The sequence below is a fragment of the Hippoglossus stenolepis genome, chromosome 24 (assembly GCF_022539355.2).
Source record: "Hippoglossus stenolepis isolate QCI-W04-F060 chromosome 24, HSTE1.2, whole genome shotgun sequence".
NCBI classification, from domain to species: Eukaryota; Metazoa; Chordata; class Actinopteri; order Pleuronectiformes; family Pleuronectidae; genus Hippoglossus; species Hippoglossus stenolepis.
Genome location: NC_061506.1, coordinates 5,623,705 through 5,647,957, shown reverse-complemented (window position 1 = coordinate 5,647,957; position 24,253 = coordinate 5,623,705). Strand labels below are relative to the sequence as shown.

The window sequence follows — 24,253 nt, the reverse complement described above, 5'->3', positions numbered from 1 at the left end:
AGTTTAGAGCTCTGCATACTGAGTTGAGATTCACCGAAACGTTGAATAAACAGGCGAATGGCTCTTTGTACAGCGGGGGGGGGTGCAGTAGTACAAACGTGGCTGTTTAGAATGGGCACTGCTCTAGTAAAAAAAAAGGAACCATCATAAACACTAATTATAATGGTTCCTTTCAGAGGCGCCAGTGGTGATACTGTTTCGCAACTTTGATACTGCTAAAGAGCAAAGAGACGGAGAGAATGAGGATTCACTCATTTTTATAATCCCTCCATAATTTCCTATCACTACACTGCCTGCTCCTGGCCATTAGCTTTCATCTCATCGTTTGATTGGTGCTCACACAGGAGCACTTTACCCCTTTGCCGGCTCTGAAACACACCGGCTCAGATTCGGGGCTGAACTCTCGCTCACACTCCTGGGGAAACAAAGACAACAGCGAACATCTCTTTTCCAGCATTATGTTTCTACCCACCGCTATCAAGAGTTCTGTGTGTAGCACCTTTCTCCCTCTTTTCTCTTTGCAAAGTCACAATGAGCGATTCTGTCCACGGACTCCCTCCTCTCTGTCCTTGTCTCTGCAGCTCATCCCTGAGGCTCAACACGTCCCTCTCCCTCCCCGCCTCTCTTTTGTTTTAAGTAAGTTCATTTTAATGCTGCACAGCGAGCGGGTGAGGAGTTTTTAATTTTTTTTCCCCCCGCTGCCTCCTCTGCCTCCTCCCCATCTGGTTTCAGCAAAGGCCTGCAGGGACTTATTTGGTGTCTGTCTTTATCCTCACAGCTTGTCTCTGGCCTACGGGCAAACTGCAGAGTGTGATCTGTCTGCAAGTTGATAGAAATCTCCCGTTCTCCTCCTCGCTCTCGCTCGCTCGCTCTTACTTCAATAGCGCGTCACCAACTCCGTGTTTGGATTCGAGAGGAGAAGGTTCGGTACATGCACGCGTGATTGTCTCCCTCTGTTGAGGTCAAGAAATTTTACCCGACAGTGTCTCAGAGGAACATTCGATTATCTTTCGAGGAGGACTTGACGACAGTGGAACCTCATATTTCCCTGAAAGTGTGAGAACGCAAATGTCTGGGTCTGTGACAGCAGAGCTTCTGTCACTTGACGTACGTGAAACTGGAAGAAAACAAATAGACGAATGTCGGCACCCTATGTGAGACCAATCTGGATTTTCCTGAAGCTGAGCCTCTAAATTCGCTGCCGCTCACTCTCACTGAGGAGCTGGTGTCGACGTGAGTAACATCAAAGCATCTAAAGGTCAAAAACAGATCAACCTCAAAATATTTGCAGCGGGAAGTTTGATGGCATGAGGAGCTGGATTCAGTCATCAAAGCCTCCATCGCTGGTCGTGATGACCCCCCCACATCCCCCAAATCTGTGACCGTAAGGAAGGGGACAACCGGGAATTGTTTAACCTGTGCTGTGGACACATGACTGCACAGAACTGGAAGGAGGCGTTTTTAGCAGCATGTGTGTGACTCGAACGTTCAAAAACACACACATACACTTTGTATGACGGTTGTATCACAGCTCAGTAAAAAATCAACTGAACATAATTCTGCCCTGAGTACGAGACAGACATTCCTTCTCCGGGCATCATGACCTGGAGAGGCACGGATGAAAACAACTACACACATGCACACACCCACACACACTCACACTCACACTCACAGGGGTATTTGGATGTTATTTCAGTGAGCAGTGGGGAGGCAAACAAACCCACAGAGGGGGAGAGGAACAGGGACACAGTCCCAGTAAGTTAATAAACAACACCCCATGGCCACTGCCATGGCCACACACACACACACACACACACACACACACACACACACTCAATCACGCGGAACAGGTTTAAGAGGCATGTTGACTTCAGACTGATGCGGTAACAAAATAGATGTGTAGGAAAAAGAGAATTTTTAAAAGTCACAAATCTGGTTTGATGTCCATTGATCAGCAGTTTCATCAACAAAAAGCCAATGACACTGTTAACATTCAGAACAATCTAGTGAGAACACATGTGAACTATGTAACCCCCTCAAAAAAAGAGGATACAAAATGTTCATGGCTAATTGCCACTTTCTCTGAAATAGTCTTGGCCTGCATAACATCTTTTATTGTGTTTTTCTTCTCGGAGCCAGCGGCTTTAGTACATTGTAAATAAATCAGTTTTGAACACATGCTTCCTCCGATGCATGTAAACAACATTCAATCTATTTAGAGTTCGTGTAAACGGTTTAATCCAGAGCAAGTTTTATTTGGACAGATAAAGTAGCCTGCGTGGAGCCACAGCCAGTGAAAGAAGTCAGCAGTATCACTGAGTTGTCTCCGCTAAGGAGTTGAATATTATCTTAACACTACCTGTTACGTCCTCACGAGGAAAGATTAACTAAGCAAAACACACACACATCCAAGTCATAGTCTGAACCCGACTGTATGTAAATGTAAAGAGCGACTCCGAGGTCAAGAGTTGAGGCCTAAATAAACAGTAACAATGAAGACAATTACCAGCAGATTGGCCTATTACCAAAATAGACTGCATTCCAGTCTGAGTGTGTGTAACCTTTGGTCCTGTGTGCATGTGTGTGTGTATGCGTGTTTGATGTGTGTGTGTGGGTGTGCCATCTGCTGCTAACGAGCTCAGAGTGAGCAGGGTCCAGGTGTGGGGGTGTTTAGTGTTCACTGGGGGGCAAAGTGAGCCTCCTGTGCGAGATGTATACACGCACACACACACTGCCTCCTAATACAGCATAATGTTGTTGTGTTGCCAACAGGCTCGACCTGACGAGCACGAAAGAGCTTGTTTGACCTTTGTGAGCTTTTTTGTTGTTTTTTGTTGTGGTTATTCGTCGGTTACTATGCCAACAAGCCATTTGAGGAGGAGTAGGAATTTAGATTTTGGTTATGAAACGTCCTGTTGCTGAAAAACACAAGGAAATGGTAAAGAATGACAACACCTATGTAGAGGGACTAACTTGCTCTCTATTCTCAGATAGTCCCTTTCTCCATCTACACTAAAAGTCGTGGCCCAAATTCCAACATTTAGCCACGATCTGTTTTCCATCGGCTTCCTTTTTCTTGAGATCAGCTTTATGTGGACTCTGAGAAAACGGAGAGAACCAGGCCGGCACTCAGGAGAGCGAATACCTCCGCCAAGAGCCAACAGTCCCTTAAGCCAAGTTCACACTACTTCTTCTGTCCGAGCCTGAGAGAAAACTTACCGAGCCCGACACAAACCCGACGGGTATTCTGTCTGTTCTATCTGAACCCGACTGGAGCCTGATGCAATTAATGTCAGCAAAAAAAACGGATCGAGGTAATAAGATGCTTTTTCAAGGTTGTGGACAGAATCTAAATTATGTTTCTGGCTTTCTGCATAAAAAAATGATAGATGCTGTTAGACACACATCAATGTTGCAGGCTTTTCCTGTTTGAACAGCTGTTTTCACAATATTTCAGAAGGCCAGATGTTTTATTATATTATATTTCTACTTCTATCAGCAGTGATCTCTTGAAAGACAACGTGTGCACTTATACCAACGCAGGCATGTGCATGCATGTACAAATGGCTGATTTCAAGTTCATACTCCCAGCTGTTAACAGCTAGAGGCAGCAGTAGTTAGTCTCTCTGCGGCTCATAAGTTCTCGCTGTTGTTTGTCTTGCGTCCACCTACGCACACGCCACATCTCTAGCAGCTTCTCCTCCGGCTCAATGCACTTCTGCGTCTTGTCTGTTCCCTCAACTCCGATGGGGAAAGTCAGCAAAGTCTCATCAGTGGGTTTTTTTTTTAAGGGATGAGGGAGAAGATGGATATCGGGTGGATTCTGCATCATTGTGCCTGGGCGTGGGGTTAGGGTTGCCAACAGAGGGCGGGTACTGGTTGCCAGGCGGAGGCGCCGCGCCGAGACACATGCTTCATTAGCATCCAAGATGGATGGAAGGGGGGGGGAGAAAAGGATGGATGGATGCGAGGAGGAATAGATGGCAATACAGGAGTCTAATTATGCCATTTGAAAAGAGACGGCAGAGGGAAGCGGCTTGGAAAAGACAAATCGGAGTATCTCAGTCGCGGGATGAAAGCCCTGCTCAGGCATTGTGTCAAAGCACTTGGACTATCATTTGAGCCTCATTGTATATATGAGCATCGCACATTTACAGCAAAGCCAAAAGGGCTCCAAGAAATTCATTTCCTGAGCTGCCGCAATACTTTCTGATGAATGCGACAGCTGTGCTGCCAGAGTAGATTGGTGTGTGTGTGTGTGTGTGTGTGTGTGTGTGTGTGTGTGTGTGTGTGTGTGTGTGTGTGTGTGTGTGTGTGTGTGTGTGTGTGTGTGTGTGTGTGTGTGTGTGTGTGTGTGTGTGTGTGTGTTTGTGTTCCAATGCTTATCATCTGGCACTGTCAACGCGTGGCTTTCTAATTTGGAAAAATGGAAAAGTGACTTTCTGCTCATTCACACTCTTGCACTCGCCAAAGCGTTCTGTCAGAGCGTTTGTCAGCTGCTGAATCGCCGCATACGCAGTGACTCCACAAAATTCAACTCTTCACAGGAGAGATTGTTCCGATGCATTAAAGCTCATTCGCCATTGAGAAAGCGTCTCGAAAGGTGAAGGGTGCACATGACCGCAGCAAGTGTAACAAAGTATTTTTGGTTCTCGTGTGTTGTGTTCTGATTCTTATCATCTGGCTCTGTCAACGCGTAGCTGTCTAATTTGGAAAAAAATGCTAAAGTGACTTTCTGCTCATTCGCACTTGCACACGCGCCAAACCGTTCAAAGTGTTGAAACACGTCTGAAGATCTTTGGGTATGAATTACACACAAATGCAGTAAATGCACAAAGTCTTTTCAGAGTTTTACCGCCCGACACTGAGAAAAGGGAAATTCCCCCTCGTGTGTGTGTGTGTGCATGTATTGTGGTCAGTCCGCTACCGTCTGCACAAAACATTAACTTCTCCACTGATAACCACACACACACGCTCTCACTGTAGATGTACACAGCGGCGTGTGAGGTGTCACCAGGTTCATGATGAGGACATGAACTCGCACCGCGTGTCAGGAATGGCTAAGTGTGTGTCATCGCCTCTGAAGCCGCGGAGACAGGGCTGTTCGCTCGCTGACCGCCGCCTGTGAAGTCGGGCCGCGGCGTTTTCACGGCAACCTGGATGAATTTCATATTGCCGTTTTACCAGTTTCCATGGTGAGGCCGAGTCGTCCTCTGCGTGTTTGTTTACTTGTGTGTGTATTTCAAGGAGTATCATCTGGCACTAAAGCCGGTTGTCTAAATTGAAGGAAATGGGCTTCCGTCTGAATCGCATCCATATGACGGACATCCTTAATCTGTGTGTGAGCTAATAAAGGGATCATCCAGACCTCGGGCTGCAGGCCATTATGTTAATACAATCAGAGGACACAATATTTCACTCATATTATCTAAACACACATTTCCTCCTGTCCTCATCATTCTCTCCCTCAATCCCCTTTTCTTTTTCCTCCCTCGCTTCATGCCCAGAAGATGTATTACGCCCCGTTCAGCACACAGAAGGTCTTCCACCTGAGTCCCCGCTTCCTGCTAAGACTAATGCCCCCTTTACCTCACATTATGCTTTTTTTATGCATAATGTCCCCTGTGCAGCACAAACACACACACAAGATGGAGCGTTCACTTCCCGGCATCATATTAAAACCTGCACACAAAGACACACACACCCTCCCAGACTGCCATAATATTAACATACACACACACACACACACACACACCGGCTCTTGCCCCTGCCAAGGCCCTGATGTGCTTTCACTTCCTGGCTCCCATTCAGGGACATTAGAGCCGCCGACATTACAGAGACATACTAATGATATCAGGTAATGCTGCCACATTGACATGCAGAGTGAGTTCAGACTCCTCCGTACATGCAAAACAGAGCAATAGCCCGGTGTGTGTGTGTGTGTGTGTGTGCGTGTGCGTGTGCGGTTGCATCACTTTGTCCACCCGGATCAAACGCCTGACTGTTTACCTCTTTAGATTTCCACGCGTGTCTCTGTCAAACCTGCGATTGCTTGTTCATGCGTACATGTGCATGTCGGGTTATTGTACATGTGGCTGCTGGCGTGTGTTTGACCAGCTCTCCTGTGTGTTTGTGTGTGTGTGTGTTCTGCTTACAGTGGTGCATTGTGTGTTTGACTGATGAAATGTCCGTTTGAGTAAATAGCCTGTGTTTGTATGTGAAAAGCCCAGAATCTCGATTGCAGATAATTGAAACTGTATGTTCTCTCCCTGTCTGTCCGCCCCCGCCTCCCTCCTCTTCTGCCTTCAGGCTTGGTTTGTTTAAACCCTCCTCGTATTGTGTCAACCTAAGACCGTGTCCACATGTTACGCAACCAGATTTAAAAACACGTCTTTGTTTTTATATTTGATCATTTATTTTGGGTTTTTCTCTCCCAAAAAATGACCTGAAAAATGCCTCTTTTCCACGAAAAAGCACACGAGCAAAGAACCAGACAATGAAGGTGTCATGGGTTCGTATTTATGTTTATCTTTTCCGATAATATCGTGAGCATAAAAAGTGATTCCACCTGTGGCAGGGAGAGTTTAGGGGTCTCATTAATGAGCGGCAATAAACAACCGTTTTTATATCTGTGCTGTCGTTTGGTGACAGAAAATGAAAGTTTCAGTGAGGGACCGGGATCACCACGAGCCTCCAGGGCAGAGTCACACAGATCCTATAAATCTGAGGACTGAGGGGATTCTTCCAAGAGATATTCCCTCATCTGGTGTTTTGTTGATGGTGGTGAGGAGCATTATTATACTGCTTTTTCATAGATTTGACTGCAGTATAGTTTATAAACCCTGCCTCCTCCATGTTAGCGGGGTGAAAACGTCATGATTGCCGGCTGAGTCTGACTCACGATTGGTCCGTCAACTGTGGCTCCATCTCCCGTTCACCACTGGCTCCGAATACGCAAGATGGCAGCGTTTGTATCTGGGACATTTCTGGTGACTGTGAAAACCCACCATAGTTTTTTTCCTCCTCATTTATTCATCAACTTTCCTTCCATTTGCCGGCCATGTGTAAGTCCCTGTGAGGAGTTCGAGGTGACAGAACAGAGGCTTATCCTGCTGAGACCAAGCTGAGCAACCGGGCTGCGACTGTCCAGCTCCATTAGATCACGACGCCTTTAATCCACCGTCGTGTTTACCAGCAGAGAGAGGGCAACGACGAAGTAAACAGCCTTTTCCAGATTCATCCGGCCCAGCGTGGACATGGCTTTAATCAGCCACTTCCTGGTGTGTGTGTGTGTGTGTGGATGAGAGACCTTTACCCAAACAGCACTTTAAATGTCGTTTTTTTTTCAAATATGACTTGTGTGTTTGTAGGAAATGTACACACACGTGTTGTGGGGGGGAACAGTGCTGACATGTGGTCACGTATGTTTATGTTGCTGCATGTGGGGCCTTCCAGGACTTCTCCCTGTCGTGTTTCAACTCAAACCACAAGGCTGCACACACGCTTCAAATACTTTATATGTAGTATTTTAAAGACTGCGTTAATACTAAGCTTTAAGATAAAGCCTGGAGATGCACTGAACTGTGGATGGATTTGTTGGGGAAATTCCCTGCGAACCAGTGGGCATGTCGATGGTTATTTTGACTGTTAAGCGATTGAACCTCTGACCTTTTCCAGTCTACATAATAACATTCAAGGTGCCGTGTCTCCTCACAGATGGCGGCGAGAGGAGTTGAATCTCGACCGGCGCACCGCTACGAGGAGCCAGACCGGCAGTACCCCACGCAGCCCAGGTGAGAGCACATGCACACATGCATGTATTTTATTCTTAAGTGCAGGAAATGAAGGGATAACTTCTTGCCCCTCCCCTGCCTTTGTGTCTGCCCCCATCTCTCTATCTCTCTCTCTCTCTCTCTCTCTCTCTCTCTCTCTCTCTCTCTCTCTCTCACACACACACACACACACGGCACAGACTAATCCTCTTTGGAGCTTATAATTAAATCTGGAGTGTTTGCCTTGGGAGTGTCTACTCATCCCAGGAACAGGAGTGATCAGCTCTCCGAAGAGCAGGGCACAGGCAGGAGCATCACACGTGCACACACACCCAGGACGGTTTGCTCTTATGATGGATGCACAACCTCCCGTGTGGTTTTCATGGAACTGCACATGTTTCAATGTTCTCTCGTCAAAGTAGGTGCATATGTGCTGTTCTCCATATAATTCTGAACCCAGCAGTGATACATCCAGTCCAGAAATTTCACCGTCCTGTGCATGCATTTGTGTGTGTGTGCGTGTGTGCGCACATGCTGAGCAAACGTCATTTTTGTGATGCTTGCGCCCCGGCAGCTAAGTGGAGCGTGGAGTGGCATGGGGCGAGGGGAAAGCGAGAGGAGGAGAATGAGGTAAAAGAGGGGACACTGGGATGGAGAGGAGGAGAGTGAGAAAAAGAGAACAGTCATTTCATGGGTTATTGCCCCTCCTGATATGACAGGCACCAGGGAGCCCAGACATCAGCGCTGGCTTAGGAGGGGGGGGTGACGATGACGAGACTGAGAATCTGCGAGAGAGACGAAGAGGAGAAGGAGGAACACGAGCGAGCGGCAGAGGGACAGAGAGATCAGCCAGCTGTAACTGTGGAGACAAACCCAAATGGAGACGGAGGGACTGAGGGAGACTTGGGTGATCGTTGACAGCTCAGTCCGTCCACACTCCGGCACTGCACCGCAGCAGAAGAAGAAAATACTTATCCAAACTTTCTCTGTAATGAAACTGAGGCAAATGCGGAAAATTGAAAACCTTCCGAGCCATTCAGACGAGCAGAAATGAACGTCTATTTATCGCTGAAATTGCTTAATAACAATTTCAATAACTAATTTGTCGTTTCAGACGACAAGGATGTGAGGATTTACTGCTTAATATCATTTAAGTTCATTCATCAGGCAAAAATACCACCCCTAAAATATCTTGTTTTTCTATGTTTTATTGGTTTTTATCATTTTAAATTGCATGTCTCATAAATTTGCAGTTTGAAGACATCACCTTGATTTCTGGGAAGTTATAGTTGCCCCTTTTTCTGTTTTCTGACATTTTAGACAAAATAATTCATAGAAGAAATAAAAATGCATCCTCCGATAAGGAAACTCATCATTAGTGCAGCCCTAATGCATTCCCACTACTTTTAGCTAAAGCTTAATCTGTGTGTTCCGGCATATTAAAAAAAAGAGGCTTTAAGAGGCTTTTTAATTAAGCATCTTCTTATTTCTGTTGGATGACAGATAAAAAAAACATTTAAAATAAGAAAATGTGTCTGCAAACACAAGATGTTTGGATTCAACACTGGCTATAATAAATATAATGTTTTAGATTTATTTAATACATCCAAGTAGCAGCCACCGTGGTTTCTATTTTCTGGTGTGAAGATGACAAGTCGGGTTCAGATAATGTTCGTTTCCTCCAGAAATATTCTCCGTGTTATTTAACTGTTGATCTTTTGCTCTTTGAAGTTTTTCCCCGGCCCAAGATCCACAGGACGATATCTGCTTGAAAGGCACGTGGTACAGTTAACATGCTCCTGGAGACACGTGTGTCAGCAGAAGGGCAAAAGCAACAAAAGGCGGAGAAAAAGTGCCAGATTGGAGTGTGAACACTTTTTAAAACCTGCGTGTTCTTGTTTTCTGATGTTTCCGTAAAGACAAATCACGACTCCTCTGTCCCCCAAAAACTCCATCGACTCGCACTCGCAGAACTGGAGAAGCCAAAAAGGAGGGAGGGGACGCAAATATATTCCGGGAAGAGGAAAAAATAAAGGAGGAGAGAAAAGAGAGAGAGAGCGCGCACACAGCAGTGAATTGAATGCATTTTTCAAAGTGGAGCTGAACTTTGTGCAAAATCCCCCGGGGGCCGCCATTATTGAAAGCCATTTCCTCTCAAAATGAGTGCTGCTCCACCATTGGCCTGGCTCTCATTAGCATACATTTGGCCTGCCTTTTGTGTGGAGCCGGCTGGGGCTGCAGCTGGAGGGGTGGGAGTGAGCGAGCGAGGGAGGTGAGTGTGAGCGAGCGTGCACGTGTGTGTGTGTGTGCGTGTGCAGGAGATGCAGCACCTCATAGATGGAGAGAGAATATAGTGGAGGTAAGAATTAGAAGAATGGTGGTAAATTCGAGATGGACGATTGTTCGATGTGCGTTATAGCTTCCATGATAAAATCTCACCAGCATCGTCTATTAACCCATTAAGACCTGATTCGACCTCTGCATGTATATACCTTTAAGACAGGGTGTGACGTTTGTGTGCTTGAGAGCCGGATGAGAGTCCGGTCACACATTTGTAAACAAGTTACAAGAAGCTGAGAAATTACTGTATTTTGGGGGTTTTATTCTGCACCTTGGTCTTAATGGGTTAAATTCTGATTCTTTTATTACTCTGGCTTTTTGTAGCTTTCAGGAACACAGAACATTTCTATGGAAGAAAGTGTCCCCTGTTACCCATCGTGCTTTCTTCACTGTATTGGAAAACATTTCCCATCACAGGGCTGCAGCCCACACTGTGGGCTTCATTATACGGAGGTCTGTCTGGCTGTCCCCCTCAAATCAAGAGTTTCTTTGGACCTGAAGGAGTGGATGCCAAAGTAGCAGGACTGATGAAAAAAAAAAAAAAAGGTGGACCTCAGCCTGGGACTTAGTGCTGAGGGCTACTGCACAGCAGCCAACGAGAGAGGCTGGAGTCTGGGAAAGAGGATTTGGAAAGAGGTCTGGAAGTGGCAGCGTAGCGAGAGGTTTGCTCCAGGGAGGGTGATAGTGCTACTTTGGCTCCTACCTCCCTCTCCATTGGCCATTAATGCTGCAGCACAGCTCAGCCTCCAGACAGGCGCTGCGCTCGGGGACCCACACAAATGTGAGCACACACACACAGGCAGGGCCATATGGAGAATATTAACATCATTACCAATTCAAAGCAGCAGGTCATGGGCGCGGCGACCCAGCCTCAGGTTATCCAATCAGAGCACCCCCTGACCCACTTCCCCAAGGTGATTGGATTAGGGGGCCAGGTTGGAGCGGCAGTTGTTGCTGGCCGCGGCCGATAATTGGCTGATTAATGTGAAGCCAACGGCCGGTGAAGGCAAGAGAGCACAGGTCTCCAACCGAAGGAGAACTACCGGCCCCACTGAGCCGCTGTCACATCTGGACAATGGAAATGACCCACTGAGAGGGACGTGTGTGTGTGAGTGGTTAATGTCTTCACACGTCCAATTGACTCCTTGGGTCAAATTTATTTTTAGACTTAGTAGGGTTCTACTGGTTTGCAGTGCGTGTCCGAGTCAGCTGCTCCAGACATTTTCTGGAACTTTTCCTGGCAGCCCCCTGATGAAATGACAGCGTGAGCCTATGTGAAAATACTTAATATAAATGACATTTATAACATGACGGATGTAAAACTGGAAGAATATGAATATCTTCCTGCTGCTCTTTCCAGACGCCCTCGCCTGAAAGTTCCTGACATTTTCCTGTTGTTGTGAACGTGTCTGACACGAACAATCTCCTGCTGCGTTCTTCATAACTAAAAGGCAAACTCAGGAAAAGGTCCAGACCCAAGTTTCTGGACGTTTTCAGGAGTTCATGTCTGAAAACTGCTTATGTCTCATATGTAGGTTGTTCCAAATTGACTTTTTCTGTCCACTCTGACCACACGACCTGACAGTCTGGACTCACGAGGCCCTTTGCACATGCACATCTCTCCTCGTGTGCACGGTCAGTCCCTCTCAGCAGCCTCTCGTGCTCGTCGTTTGAAGAGGGACTCGCTCTCTGCCCATCTTTTTAAAAAGCAGAGGGCAGCTCCTCGATTGTCCTCAGCATGTTGAGTGTCCTCCGGGTCTGTGGGAAGCGTCCCTTAAGGGCTCTCTTCGACCTTCCTGGAAATGCCCACACTAACGCACACACACTTGGTTTTCTCCACCACGTCTCAGCGCAGGAACCTTTTCACCTGGGGAAGCGTTCGCTCTTAATGAGCCACGTCCTGAGTGGACGCACCCAGCAACACGGAATAGAAAATAGTGAACGATTCTTCCGTTGATTAGAATAGAATGAAGTCGCTCGTATTTACTGGTTCACTGTTTTATTTTATCAACTGGAAATAAGCTCCTATAATTTTACTCCCACCTCTCACGGTTGGTCGGACGTATTTATCGCAAAGGTCCGTTATCATTGCAGCGCTGTAATGTGGTTAAGCCGTAGTTTGGCGCTCTCTGTGAATCCGGATTGGCTCGTTCAAGGTCAGCGGAGAAATCATATTTTCGTTTTTTTAATAAACCCCCAAACAAACTTCGACTGTCCCCCCCCCCACCCCACCCTCTGCGGTCCAGCTGTCGAATGACTCACTTCAAACTCGCCCAGATTCACTTAAGAGTTATTGTCTCCGTAAGTCATTTAATTCCTCGGGTTCTGGAAAGCTATCGTTCTTCAACATTCGCCCCACAACAGCTGCCGATGTCGTTCCAGGACCCTACATGATTGGTTTAAAAGGTGACGTGACCCCCCCACCACCCCCACAAACCTCCCTTTTTTATGGTTAAATAAGCAGCTCAAGAGCATCTGAAGCAACGTGCCGATTGTTTTGTTTGATTTCCCGAGAGGCGCTGTGACCCTTTTCTCTTATTTGCGGGTTCTTTATGAGGGAACGAGCCCCCGTTGGTGTGCAGAGGCGGCGGTGTGTTTGTCCAGCTAACGGTGTTTGCGCTCAGACACAGGAGAGTGTAATGGAATCAGCGGTACGAAATGAAAGGGCTTTAGCCACCTCTGCCACCTGCACAGCCGAGACACCGGTGGCTCTACCTGTTTACAATAACTTCTCCCTTTTTCTGTTCTCGGGCCTTTTTTCCTTGATTCCATCAATCCCTCCGCCTGCATCTTTCTGTCACTTCTGTTTATATCTCTCTTACGTCTCTTTGTATCTCGTCTCGCTCCCCTGTCATCCCTCTCCCTCCCCGTCCCTCTCTCCCGCAGTCTCTCGGGCCCGCGTGCAAGGGAAAATGAAATCATTGCTTTATAAATAAACCAAAAGATATATACTTTGAGGCCGCAGTGCTCCCTGCGAGCTCAGCGAGGAATACAGAGGCTGTCGTGTACACACGTCGGCGCGGCGTTCTGCAAATGCACGATTCCGGTGCGCAAATGCAGAGGGGCACGTTGTGGATGAGACACAGGGGTCACTGTGAATTCAAATGGTCTCCTGTTAGAATGACAGACTGTATCCAAAGGTGGACGACATGACTGCCCCTCAAAAGTGATGCCAAAGATATTTTAGCAAAATTTCTGGATTTTGGAAGGAAGGGGGGGCCCATCGTCCATCTTTATATAGAGTCTATGGTTAGAATAGAAGAGGTACGCGGTGAATTTAGTTTGAACTGCAAATAATCTGGGAAATTGAATGCGAGTTGTGGACAGCCTGAAAGTTTCTGCATTTAGAGAAAAACGAAAACCCATCTGTTTCTGTCATCAATTGTTACCTCACTGCTTTTCCCCCAGTGTGTCTCCATTACACGATCTCTCTCCCTCTCGGTCCAAGAAGTAAATCTCCCTTTTTTTTTTTGTAATTTTTTGTTCTCTGGCATATATTGTCACTGGGAAAATGAGCAGCAGCAGCTAAATCACCTCTAATCACCAGAATACATGGAAAAGGACGTGGATGCAGAATAAATGGTTATTGATTGTCATCGGAAGCATGACATCACTGAAATGATGAATGAGTCATTAAATGTTCATATGAGCTTTATGGGAAACTGTCGGTTTGGATTCAGGCCGTTTGGCCCCGGCGCCTCCCGTCTCTCCTCGCCTTCTCATTTCCGACCCCAAGCCTCGGCGCTGCAGTCGGAGCCGCCGCTACCTGCCTCCGACACTGTCCACGTCTCCCTGTCATTAGCCTCGTATAAAGTAGCAGAGAGTGTAAACATGGGCCCATTTAGATGAGGCACGTGAGTCTTAGGTGAGAGCCAATTTCCACCGCCGCTGTTGACATAGCCGGGTTTGATTAGCGGAGCTGCCTCGGTGGCCGGGGCCAGAGCGGCTAATGGTTTCCTTTGCTGCAGAGCCAGGGCCTGCTCTGTGTCTGTAGCACTCAGCTAGCTCAGTGCCATTAGTGCTGTGGCTTTGTGTGTTTGTGTGTGTGTGTGCGTGCGTGTGTGTGTGCGTGCAGAGTTTGGACGTGGACAGATTTGGAGAATCTGGAGAATGCATCATGCACTAATGAACATGTCAACTTGCTAAATGTACTGTATTACATTTTTTAAATACACATATTTTACAATAATTGATGACTAGAGGAACGTTGTGGTTCTGGCTACAACTTATCTGGAACCTTTCACAGATATGACTGCCGATATGAAAACTTTGATTTTGCACAGTACAATGCAGGAAACATGTGCATTTATACTTTATGTAAAAAACATTATTTTCTTTTTATCAATTTCTATCCAGAGAGACACAGAAATCCAATGAATACAAATCACTTTAAATAAGAAAAATTCTAGTTTTTATTTTCTTACTGCAAGTTCAATATATTTTGGTTGTATTTGTGTTTTCTCTTTATTATAAAGTTTAAACTGTAAAACATTTAGCCTCATTGACATTCATAAGTAAACAGTGACATCTTAGGAATCATTGGCAATGTTTTTATATTTTTAAGGATTTATAATATATATATATTTATATAATTTCTATATATCGGCTGACATGTCATATCGGTCAGGCTCTCCAGTCTTTCTCCATATTGATATTACCTCCTTGAACCACAGGCTGAATTAGGGGAATGAAACCATTTCTGTGGCAGCACTGGTTCCTCCGAAAAAATCCTGTCACATCCAACATTTCACCCAGAAAAATATCTGCACACATCATATGAATGTGTGTGTGTGGGAGTGGGAGTGGGAGTGGTTGGAAGTGAGGTGCAGCAGCTGCTTTTCTTTTCCACCAAGCAATTAATGCATTTTGCATGCGACGCGTGTCTGCCCGCCACAACAGGTGAGCACATGACGGCCAGATGTGCCTGCGTATGCATCTGTATGTTCTCCTCATCTCCGCAATCAGAACATTAATAAGTGAAATGTGCTAATGTCATTTAGGGGCAGTGCAGTTAAGTGTCTGAGCATCTGCACTGATTCTTAATGCACGTGCGAGAACCGAAGAAGACAAACACACTGGACGTGAACTTTAAACGGAAGCCAGAGCAGGAATCGACTAGAAAGGCACGTTGTAAACTTGTTATTTTGAAAAGTGTTATATAAATGAAGTTTATTATCTATATATAGAATGCCTCCTAAAGCTACATTCAATATCAACCTTATTTAAGAGTTTTAATAAAGTAACATGGAAAAGTACATCCTAGATGTGTCTTTCTGCATTTCTAACATCTGTAATTTTTCTTTAGGTGACACTGATTTGACATAAAGTTTTATGTTTTTTAAGATGAATATTTAAGGTTACGTTTTTAACCTTTATCTGATGTAATATACGCGATTGACACAAATGTCACAGCTCACACTGGGTTGCTGTTTTCCGAGTTTAATCCCATTTTTGTCGTGTGTGTGTCTTTGTGTCGGCCTGATGAAGACGCATTGGCTCTTTTCCAGCTGTTTAGTGTAAAGCACTCATGAGGGCCGGGTGCAGTTGAGGGACCGGGATAGGTCCCTAATTTCCTTCTTCCGTTTCCCGAGGGGGCAGGTGCAGCCACCGCCCCCCACCCCTCAACTCCCATCTGCCACTATCACCACACACCCGGATTCTTCACTGTCACAAGGTGGAAGCTGCGCCTAAATGGCATCGCACACTCTCACCGTCCCAGATGGACACACAAACGCACACATTTATCTTCCGCTGCCTCGCATGTAATCACACACACTCCCGACAGACATTCACATGTATATAAATATGTATGTAATGCTCAGTCTGTAATTTGCACTCGCCCCACACACACACACACATTGGAGAGGGAGGTTGTGAGTGCGGTAGATGGTGTTGATGTTCCCGAGGTGTGAGTCAGATGTATTACACGGCGTGTCATTACAGCTTTCCTCTCTGGTTGGTCCCTGTGGTTCACATCACACCCTGCTCTGCTGCTCCATATAGACCTCAGTGGTGTCTGCATCTGTCTGTCTCGCTGCCTGTCTCCTGCTAAACATGGCTCCTCTTTTTTTTTTCCCCCTCTCTCTGCCGCTCTATTTCTAAATGTCGTCTTTTCTGTACAGATGTTTTGCATTCCACAAATGCAGCGGCACAATTTTTGGATTTGCACTTTTACTGCTTTTAGACACACACTGAACTCCAGATATTTTCCGGACATTTTCCAGAGGGGATGTATGTGAGAACGCAAATGTCCAATTCAGTTCTTCAAAACATTTTCAAGACCTTTCCCTGCCAGCTTCTTGGTAAAATGCACGAAGGGAAAGGTCTGAAAGATTCACAGCGAGCGAGTGGACGCGTCGATGATGTTTCTAACATGTTACGGACGCGAAACTGGAAGAATAATCCATACATGTGATTAGAATACTTGTGCTGTAAACAAAGACATGTAATTTCCACCGGGAAATGTATACGTGCCTCCTGCATCTTCTACCCAGAATTCCACATCTCGCCTCAAAGTTCCTGCTGCGAGCTCATGTCTGAAAACAGCTTCATTGAAATGTTACCTGTAAATTATCCCTCCCCTCGTCAGTCCCTTGCATCTTTAAATTGTAAGTTTATTAATAATACCTCTTTTCTAATAGCACGTATATTAAATCATAACAAAGAAAAACAACCTATCTAATATGTTCCTGAAAGTCCTTCCATTTTCTTTTTTTTGTCTCTCACAGAAACATCTAATTTGCATTTGCTTGTTTTTTTTCTCTTTTACTACATTGACATTTTAAAAAGTGTGCGTGAAACCCGGTGTGACAGCTGAATGGAAACACACCTACTGTCTCCACGTCGGCTGTTGTCATAAGCTCTTTTCAGACTAGATTAGCGGCGACTGGCGCGGCTCCGTTTAATTGTGATTACCGAAGGCGACCAACATTTTAATCCGGCGGTAATCTGCCGTGTTTGGCGTGTTTGGTGTGAGTCAAAAGTTTCTGTAGGAAATATCAGCCCTGGCCTTGGGGACGCTGTGCTTTTGGCAGCACACAGGTAAACCAGTGCACAGCAGGATATTCGACCTCTGGGGTAATAGAAACTCGATGACAGCTCACTCCTCGTTCATTTATTATCTCTTTTCAGACTTTGTGTTACTCTGCCGTGTTTGTATTTCTTTCTCCTTCCCTCTTACGGTGCCTTTCACAAGAAGTTACGTCAGCGCACACATAAACACAGATCTCATTCTGACACGTACGATATACAAACAGAGCCATGCGCTCATCTCTCGACTCTCACATGCTGCGAATCTCCGCCAAATTCAATCCTAATTTATGGAAAATTCAAATATTGCGCACATTGGACATGGTTGGAGTGAGGCTCAGGTTAACAAAGGGACCCAGACTAAACACATCCATCTTCCTACCAAGTTGAAGCCAGCTGCGTGACCCAGGGATGAGGAACTCCCTGTGGGTCGCTGAGGCCCGCGCACCCCCTAATCCCCCAGCTGCTTGGCCGGATACACACACACAAATGCGCTCTCATGTGGCTGCAGGTAGTCATGCTATTACCCACAATTATCTCACAACTTCCTGTATGTTTGCTTTTGCACAACATCCTTCCTGTATCTGATATTACACATTTTAACTTCTCTTTTGGTCTCTCAGACACTCGTCACCGTAAAGAAACATAAATACTCCCATAAGAGACCAAGGCTACTTTGCTATGTCATTGGTTCAAAGGTCATCCAGACTGTCGTATCATTGCACTAAAGGAATTTATCCTCGCCATTAGTCATCCAGGAAATTGAAGAAAGAAAGTATTAAGGGTCCCTTTCACGCCTTGACGTCTTTTACACACGTAAAACATGACACCTCTTTTTCCTCCTGTATTGTATTTGTCCCTTGTGTATCAGAAATGTCATCAACACGCCCACACGGATGTTTCCCTGCTGCATTCTCACATCTCATTCGGACATTTTACTTGAAGGAAACACAGACTGTCCCTCCAGAAAGTTTCAGAAAAATGTCTGGAGCGTAACAGTGACTGTAGATGAAATCCGCTGTAATGGACCTTGTCTAAATTCTTCCAGATGTGGATTTATGTGGCTTATATCACTGCTTTACGCTGATTGTTATCTTTGGGAAGCGAACCTTGCGCTGTAGATGAAAACACAGTAAGAGACGTGTATAAATTATATTAACAATATATGGGACTCAGGGACAATGTGTGTTTTTCATTTTGTATTTGTATGCGTGATCTCCTTTAGTTTGTTTATCTTATCGAGTGATCCCAGGGAAAGGCCATTTCCTTCTGCCTGCACTACTGTTGCATGTGAAATGACAATAAAGTCTGATTTGCTTTGATTTGATTTAAAATAGGAGCGGTGTGAAGAAAGGTGTAATAAATAGATATTATAGGGAGAGGTCCCAAAGGTGAATGAGAAGTAGGGGAAGTGGAAAAGATGTGGAAATGGAACATGCAGCATCTAGTGGGAGTTGAGTGATGAGAGAAGAAAGGAAACTGGCGAAGGTTCCCGTCTGTTTGGGTGGGCCGGAGTCGAGCTCAGGACCCAGGTGTTCCCTCTCCTCTATCTCTGTATCACCCGTTCCCTCTCTCTTTCCCTCCCTTCGCCTCCCCTGGTGGCCTTCACCATTTAATCTGGATTAATGAGGAGGTTGACCTTCATCCCTCTTTTTTGCTCTCTCTTGCTCTTTCCACTTTTCGCTGAGCCGTACAGGAAGGTTGTTCTTACCCAGACTCCCTCCACATCTGCTCCTTGCGTCTTAATTTGATATGAAATCTCTCTCTACCTCTCACATTTCTCTCTCTTTCTTTCATTCTTTCGTTTGGTATTTTCCACTCCCTCCTCCCGTTTTTCTTCCTTATCTATATGTGTGTGTGCATGTGCGACTCCGTCTTAACTGCCCCGCTGACTGACAAGGCAGCGCTGTTCATTCATGGGACCACCTGTGTACGCTGCCCCACTGCTCTGTTTGGGTGGTCAGGCCTCCCGCTCAGCAGAAAACACACCAACACACACACACACACACATATATAGAAATCCACATCACCACAGTCCACGAATATTCTCCAGGGAAGTCTGTTTCTACGCAGTAACACACACACACACACAACCGAGCTGTGCGCGACCTAATCTGCGCTGAGTGAGTCATTCTAATTGGCCAGTCAACAGGTGCTGATCTCAACTCAGGGGACCGGACGGAGGAGGCGCACGGATATGATTGCAGAACAAGGGAGAGGCTATAAGCTCAAGGCTTCTGTGTAATAACTACAGTGGGAGCCATTGTTGAGGGCTGGGAAGCAAATGTCTAAATCTGTTTGTCGCCCTCGACTGCTGAGTGATAAAACATTATGGAGGTTTGAGCGAGAGCCGGTTACACACTTACTGTTCGGCCATGTTTTAACCATTGATGCACATTTACATTTACTAGAATAACCATGCAGATGTTTGCTTTTTGCAGAATTCGGAATTCTTTTAAGTTGAGACCAATTTTCTATAATAATGCCCAAAAGTATGAGATTTAACAGTACATATATATATATATATATTACTGACAGTCTACATTGTGCTATGTGACGTGCACTGTACAGTCTTGTGGTGGTTTGGAACAACCATAAAAAAGAGGTTTGCCTGCTGACTTCATGCGAGGGAAAACGTTTAATGTCAAAAGTTATCATTTATGATGTTGACCAGGCATCACCGCATTTAAAAATGGAGCGAGTTCCCCTCCCAGCGAGGCCAGGGAAGACCTGACTTTAGATTCGCTTACTCGCCGGACTCGTGTGTCACCCTCCGCACTGGAAACAGCACATAAGACGGAAAACATTTGAATTGGCCCGTGAAAGGTGAGCAGCCCTCCCTCCTGCTTTCCTCCCCTCGCTCACTTTCTCCCTCTCCTTCCCCCTCCCGTCACCCTGAGGCCCGCGTGTCGCCTTACCCAGGGGTTTAGCCCCTAATCACCCAAAGCTAGTGGGAGGCAACTGGAGACTTCCAGCTGGCTGCCTCGTTACTGCGGACCCCTGGGACACACACACACACACACACATTCCTACACACACACACTACCTCATATATGCTTACCGAGGCATTTGCTGTTATCTCTTGGCATCTCTCCATCCATGTCCCCCCACAACTCGATCCTGCCAAGGCCACAGCCTCGCAGTGTAAACTGAATAACAGGCTGAGGTGAGGGAGGCCGCGTCTCTGGCACGTCCACTCCAAACCAGTTTCAACCGGTGTTAGATATTGTCTTCCTCTATAGTCTTAAGCGTACGTATATACATGTGCGATTGTGTGTGTGTCTGTGTCTAATATCTGGGACAAATAAAAAAGTTATGCAGCTGCAATTGTTCTCACAATACACAACTTTTCTCTTTCAGGAGGGATCCATATGATTACCCCACCCAGTCCAGATCCATGCCAAGAGAGGCAGCCCCCTACCCCAGCCACGCAGGCCGCGTCCCACTCCCTCAACAGGGCACCCAGTACGAGCAGGCGTCCGGCAACCAGCGTTACTACCCCTCGCCCCCCCACGCAGGACAGCAGCCCCGCACGGCGGCGAGGCAGGACGTCCCCCCGTCTCCCACCGCGGGTCCCAGAGGCCGCCACTACTACGAAGCCGTTGGAGGGCGAGCCGACGGCTACCGGGACGCCAGCCCGGGCCGCTACACCAGCCCGGAGAGAAACCCCGTCGCCACGGAGCGCTACGGCAGCCCCGAGCGCTACACCTACAGGGACGACAGGCAGCCCGACCCAAGACGGAAGAACCCAGTGATAGGTGCAGTTTAAAAGGTAGCCCCCCCACCCACCCCACTCACCTGTACAAACGAGGCTTCTAGAGTATATAAATAGCTCCAAACATATATCAGCTGTCATCCCGGCTGCCAAAGTGTGATTTTGCCATATTAATTTATTCAATCATGAAGCCTGAGGGCGTTAAGTGACAAGCTGAGGGGCTGAAACGAGGCTGATTTTCAGAACCATCTGGTCGGAGCTGTCCTCACAGGCCAAGGCAGATTTAACAAGCATTAGGGACTTATACAGTATGTGGATATATATATATATATATATACGTTTGCCACTTATTTACAAATGTGTCAATTTGCTAAATGGATCCTATTTTGATATAATTTTACTACGTAGAAATGAAATTAAGGGAAATAAAGTTAATTCCACACAGTAGAGACGAGGAGTAAACTTGGTGCCGCATGTCGTAGGGAATCCAGCGAACTGAGCGTGACGGAGGCGCTGACTCAGTGTTTTTTTTTCACACGCTGGCGTTTCGAAGGAAGTCAAGCGCGATCACCTTGACCGGGCCCCGACTGTGATAACAAAAGACACACAGGAAGTTGAGTGGACAAACAGGAAAAGGAAATAACTGCCCTTCAAAGTGTCTCCTTGTCCTTGATGTTCTGTCGCTCGGACTTCCTTCACATCCTGCCGTCACACCGGTGTCTTTTGCCTTTATTTGTGCACGTGGCCGATGCATTGATGTATATTTTATACCATATCGTTACAAAATGAGTCTAAATGTGATATTTTGTTGCTGTTTCTAATAATACGACATCCGCTGTGTGACTCCTCATCCACTGTGCAGCTAATAGAAACTTTAATTCAACATTTTTATTCTTAAACATATCAAAGCTTAGTGCAATGAAATCTCCTTAAATGTGTCAATGGTGGTTTGGATTAAATATGCTGTCAAATAACTACATGTTTTTTTGTTTTTACACTTTACAACATTAAATGTTTTGAAATTCTCATCCTGTGCAGAACTAAATCGTTTCATTTAACCAATTAGCCCAAATATATTTCAAATACTCACGTCCCCCAAGAGTCATCACTTTAAAAAAAATCCAATACTCTATTCAGCTTCATGTCTCTGAGCTGGATCTCCGGACGAATTTGCCCTGTGAGATGAGTGATAAGAGAAGCCGGCGTTCTGATAATGACTGAATCATCTCCGACAATTAGACGCAGGGAAATCTCCACTAGAAAGTGATTATGGCCCAATTTGCTCTCAGAAACAAAGATGGCAGTGATTGGTGAAATTAGACTTGAAACGGGGAATAATTAGAGTGTGGAGAAGGCTGTTTCTATCAGTTAGGGTTTAATTATCTTCAAGGCCAACAGGGAGCAGGCCTCTGCTGATCTGTCTCGTCTCCGAGCTGCTTTGACCCCCCCCCCCCTCGTGTCGGGGCTGGGATCGACCTTTTCAAACCAGATAAATGCCTGATCAATTGTCTTCATTTAAGCCCATTTTTAAGCAAATGAACTCTTTCCCAGATACAGTCGGGGCGACATCAATGCGCCTCACCTACTTCAGATCATCCGTTTATCTGAGAGTATCGAACAAAGGCTTTTTAATCACACGTTTCTATCCGCGTAGTGACCAAATTCCGATGATTTTCACCATCCTGTGATTAGAAACCGGCCCCAAATATCCTGCTCACGCTTAGAACTAAAGCACATTTGAAGAGACAAAGCCGCTCTGCTAATTTTAGCCTTCAGAGACAAGTATTTTAGTCACGTTTCACACTTTAAAGGACATATAAAGGAGGTTTGCACGTTTTAGTCCATTAAGCGTCACATGGTCCGTGGCTTTACCATTATCGAAGGCATTACCATGCCTCGATAGCGCCATGATAACGCCATGGTAATGGTATTAATGCCGCGGCAGTACACTCACAAGCGTGGAACATTTCTAAAGCCCTCTTCTGCGAGGCATTCAAAGGCACTGAAATTTGTGCTGATGAAATTGTTGCATTCATGGTTTATTTTGTTCAAGAGTAAAATCTAGATGACAAAACAATGAGAGGGCTCTCAAACATCAGACATCAACGAGGGAATTTTACCAAAAAATGAGCAAACGTTAAAACTAGAATTACATTTAATAGAGCGCATACCTCCATCAAGTCCCCTTAACTTAATATTAACACCAAACTGCACAGGCTCAAGCTGCTTTCTGCTCTACAGCTCTCTCCGGACAAAAAGATCCACTAAAAGTCAAGAATAAACTCTCTTGCTCTACAATAAAGTAAAGGTGACTAAGGGAGTAAGAAAATGAACAGGAAACTATGAATATTTTCATTATTTAGATTCATCAAAACTCAAACTCAGTCGAAGGAAACCTACACATCCTTGATTCTGACAGTCACTGTTTCCTGTGGTTCAGCAGGGGCCACGTCCTCAAAGCCATTCACAGCACTTAAGATGCCTCCACTGGCCGTTCACTGTATCAGGAGGGGGGGACAAAACCGTCCTCCTCTGAATGCATGTGGTCGGTTCGCTGCCAGAGACGATAAACAACAGCAACTTAACAACCAAGAATTAATTGCGTTTAAAAAAAAAGCTTGGGAATCCCTACAAGGGGAACTTGGATCAGTTACAGTGTGAGTGTGTGTGTGTGAGTGTTTCCTCTTTGTTCACGGCCGTCAAGAGGAGATTCTTTTAATCAACCACATGACACACACTCAGACTGGACACGCTCACGGCCGTCGACGCGCTGACAGACACACTTTCATGCCTCGAGTCGGCTCACACACGTGAGGAATTCTCCCTCTCCTACCCAATGACCTTTGATTCAAAGGAAAGCCGTACCCTTCCTTCACATCTATTCGTCTATTCCCTCCACCCATCCTCCTTTTGTTCAAGTTCATTGATGATTCCTCTCACTTTCTTTTTGCTTTTTGAAAATACACAATTTCTTCTTGTGTTATTCAAGAGTTTTTATGCATGAATTTGCCACCTCATAAACCTTTTTTTTAAGGGCGAAGAAAGAAAATGCAGAAGCACACTCTGTTCCCCAGTCAATGAACTGCAGATTTTGGTTCTGGGTGGGGGGTAGAATTCCCTGGTTATGTTCTCCCAGCATTACCTATTCAGCCGGCGCCCCTGTCGAACACCTTAACTTGTTAGCATGTGTCAGTCAAAAGCCTCGCTCTGGGGAGGGAAAGGCAGCTGAAACGGTTCTATCTCGCCTACGCAGCCCAAAAAAGACAGAGCTGCGAGAGACACACACAGAAAGACGGAGGGGAAGCAGATAGAGAGAGTGTGTGTGTGTGGGGGGGGGGGACTGAACACTATCATGCCGCAGAATGGAGGTATGGGTTGGCGCCCGCGGCGACCTCAA

At 45.9% G+C, this 24,253-nt stretch overlaps 1 protein-coding gene across 4 annotated transcripts in view; it reads left to right on the top strand.

Moving 5' to 3' along the window:
• The window catches only part of pard3ba (par-3 family cell polarity regulator beta a), a 133,299-nt gene extending 111,415 nt beyond the window's left edge, over positions 1-21,884 (top strand). For all 4 annotated transcript variants that reach the window (XM_035150615.2, XM_047339092.1, XM_047339094.1 and 1 more), the window contains 2 exons: positions 7,717-7,793; positions 20,502-21,884. In XM_035150615.2, coding sequence (XP_035006506.2) covers positions 7,717-7,793; positions 20,502-20,910 — 486 coding nt within the window. In that variant the 3' untranslated portion in view covers positions 20,911-21,884. The remainder of the gene's footprint in view (positions 1-7,716; positions 7,794-20,501) is intronic.
• Positions 21,885-24,253: the final 2,369 nt, after the last annotated feature.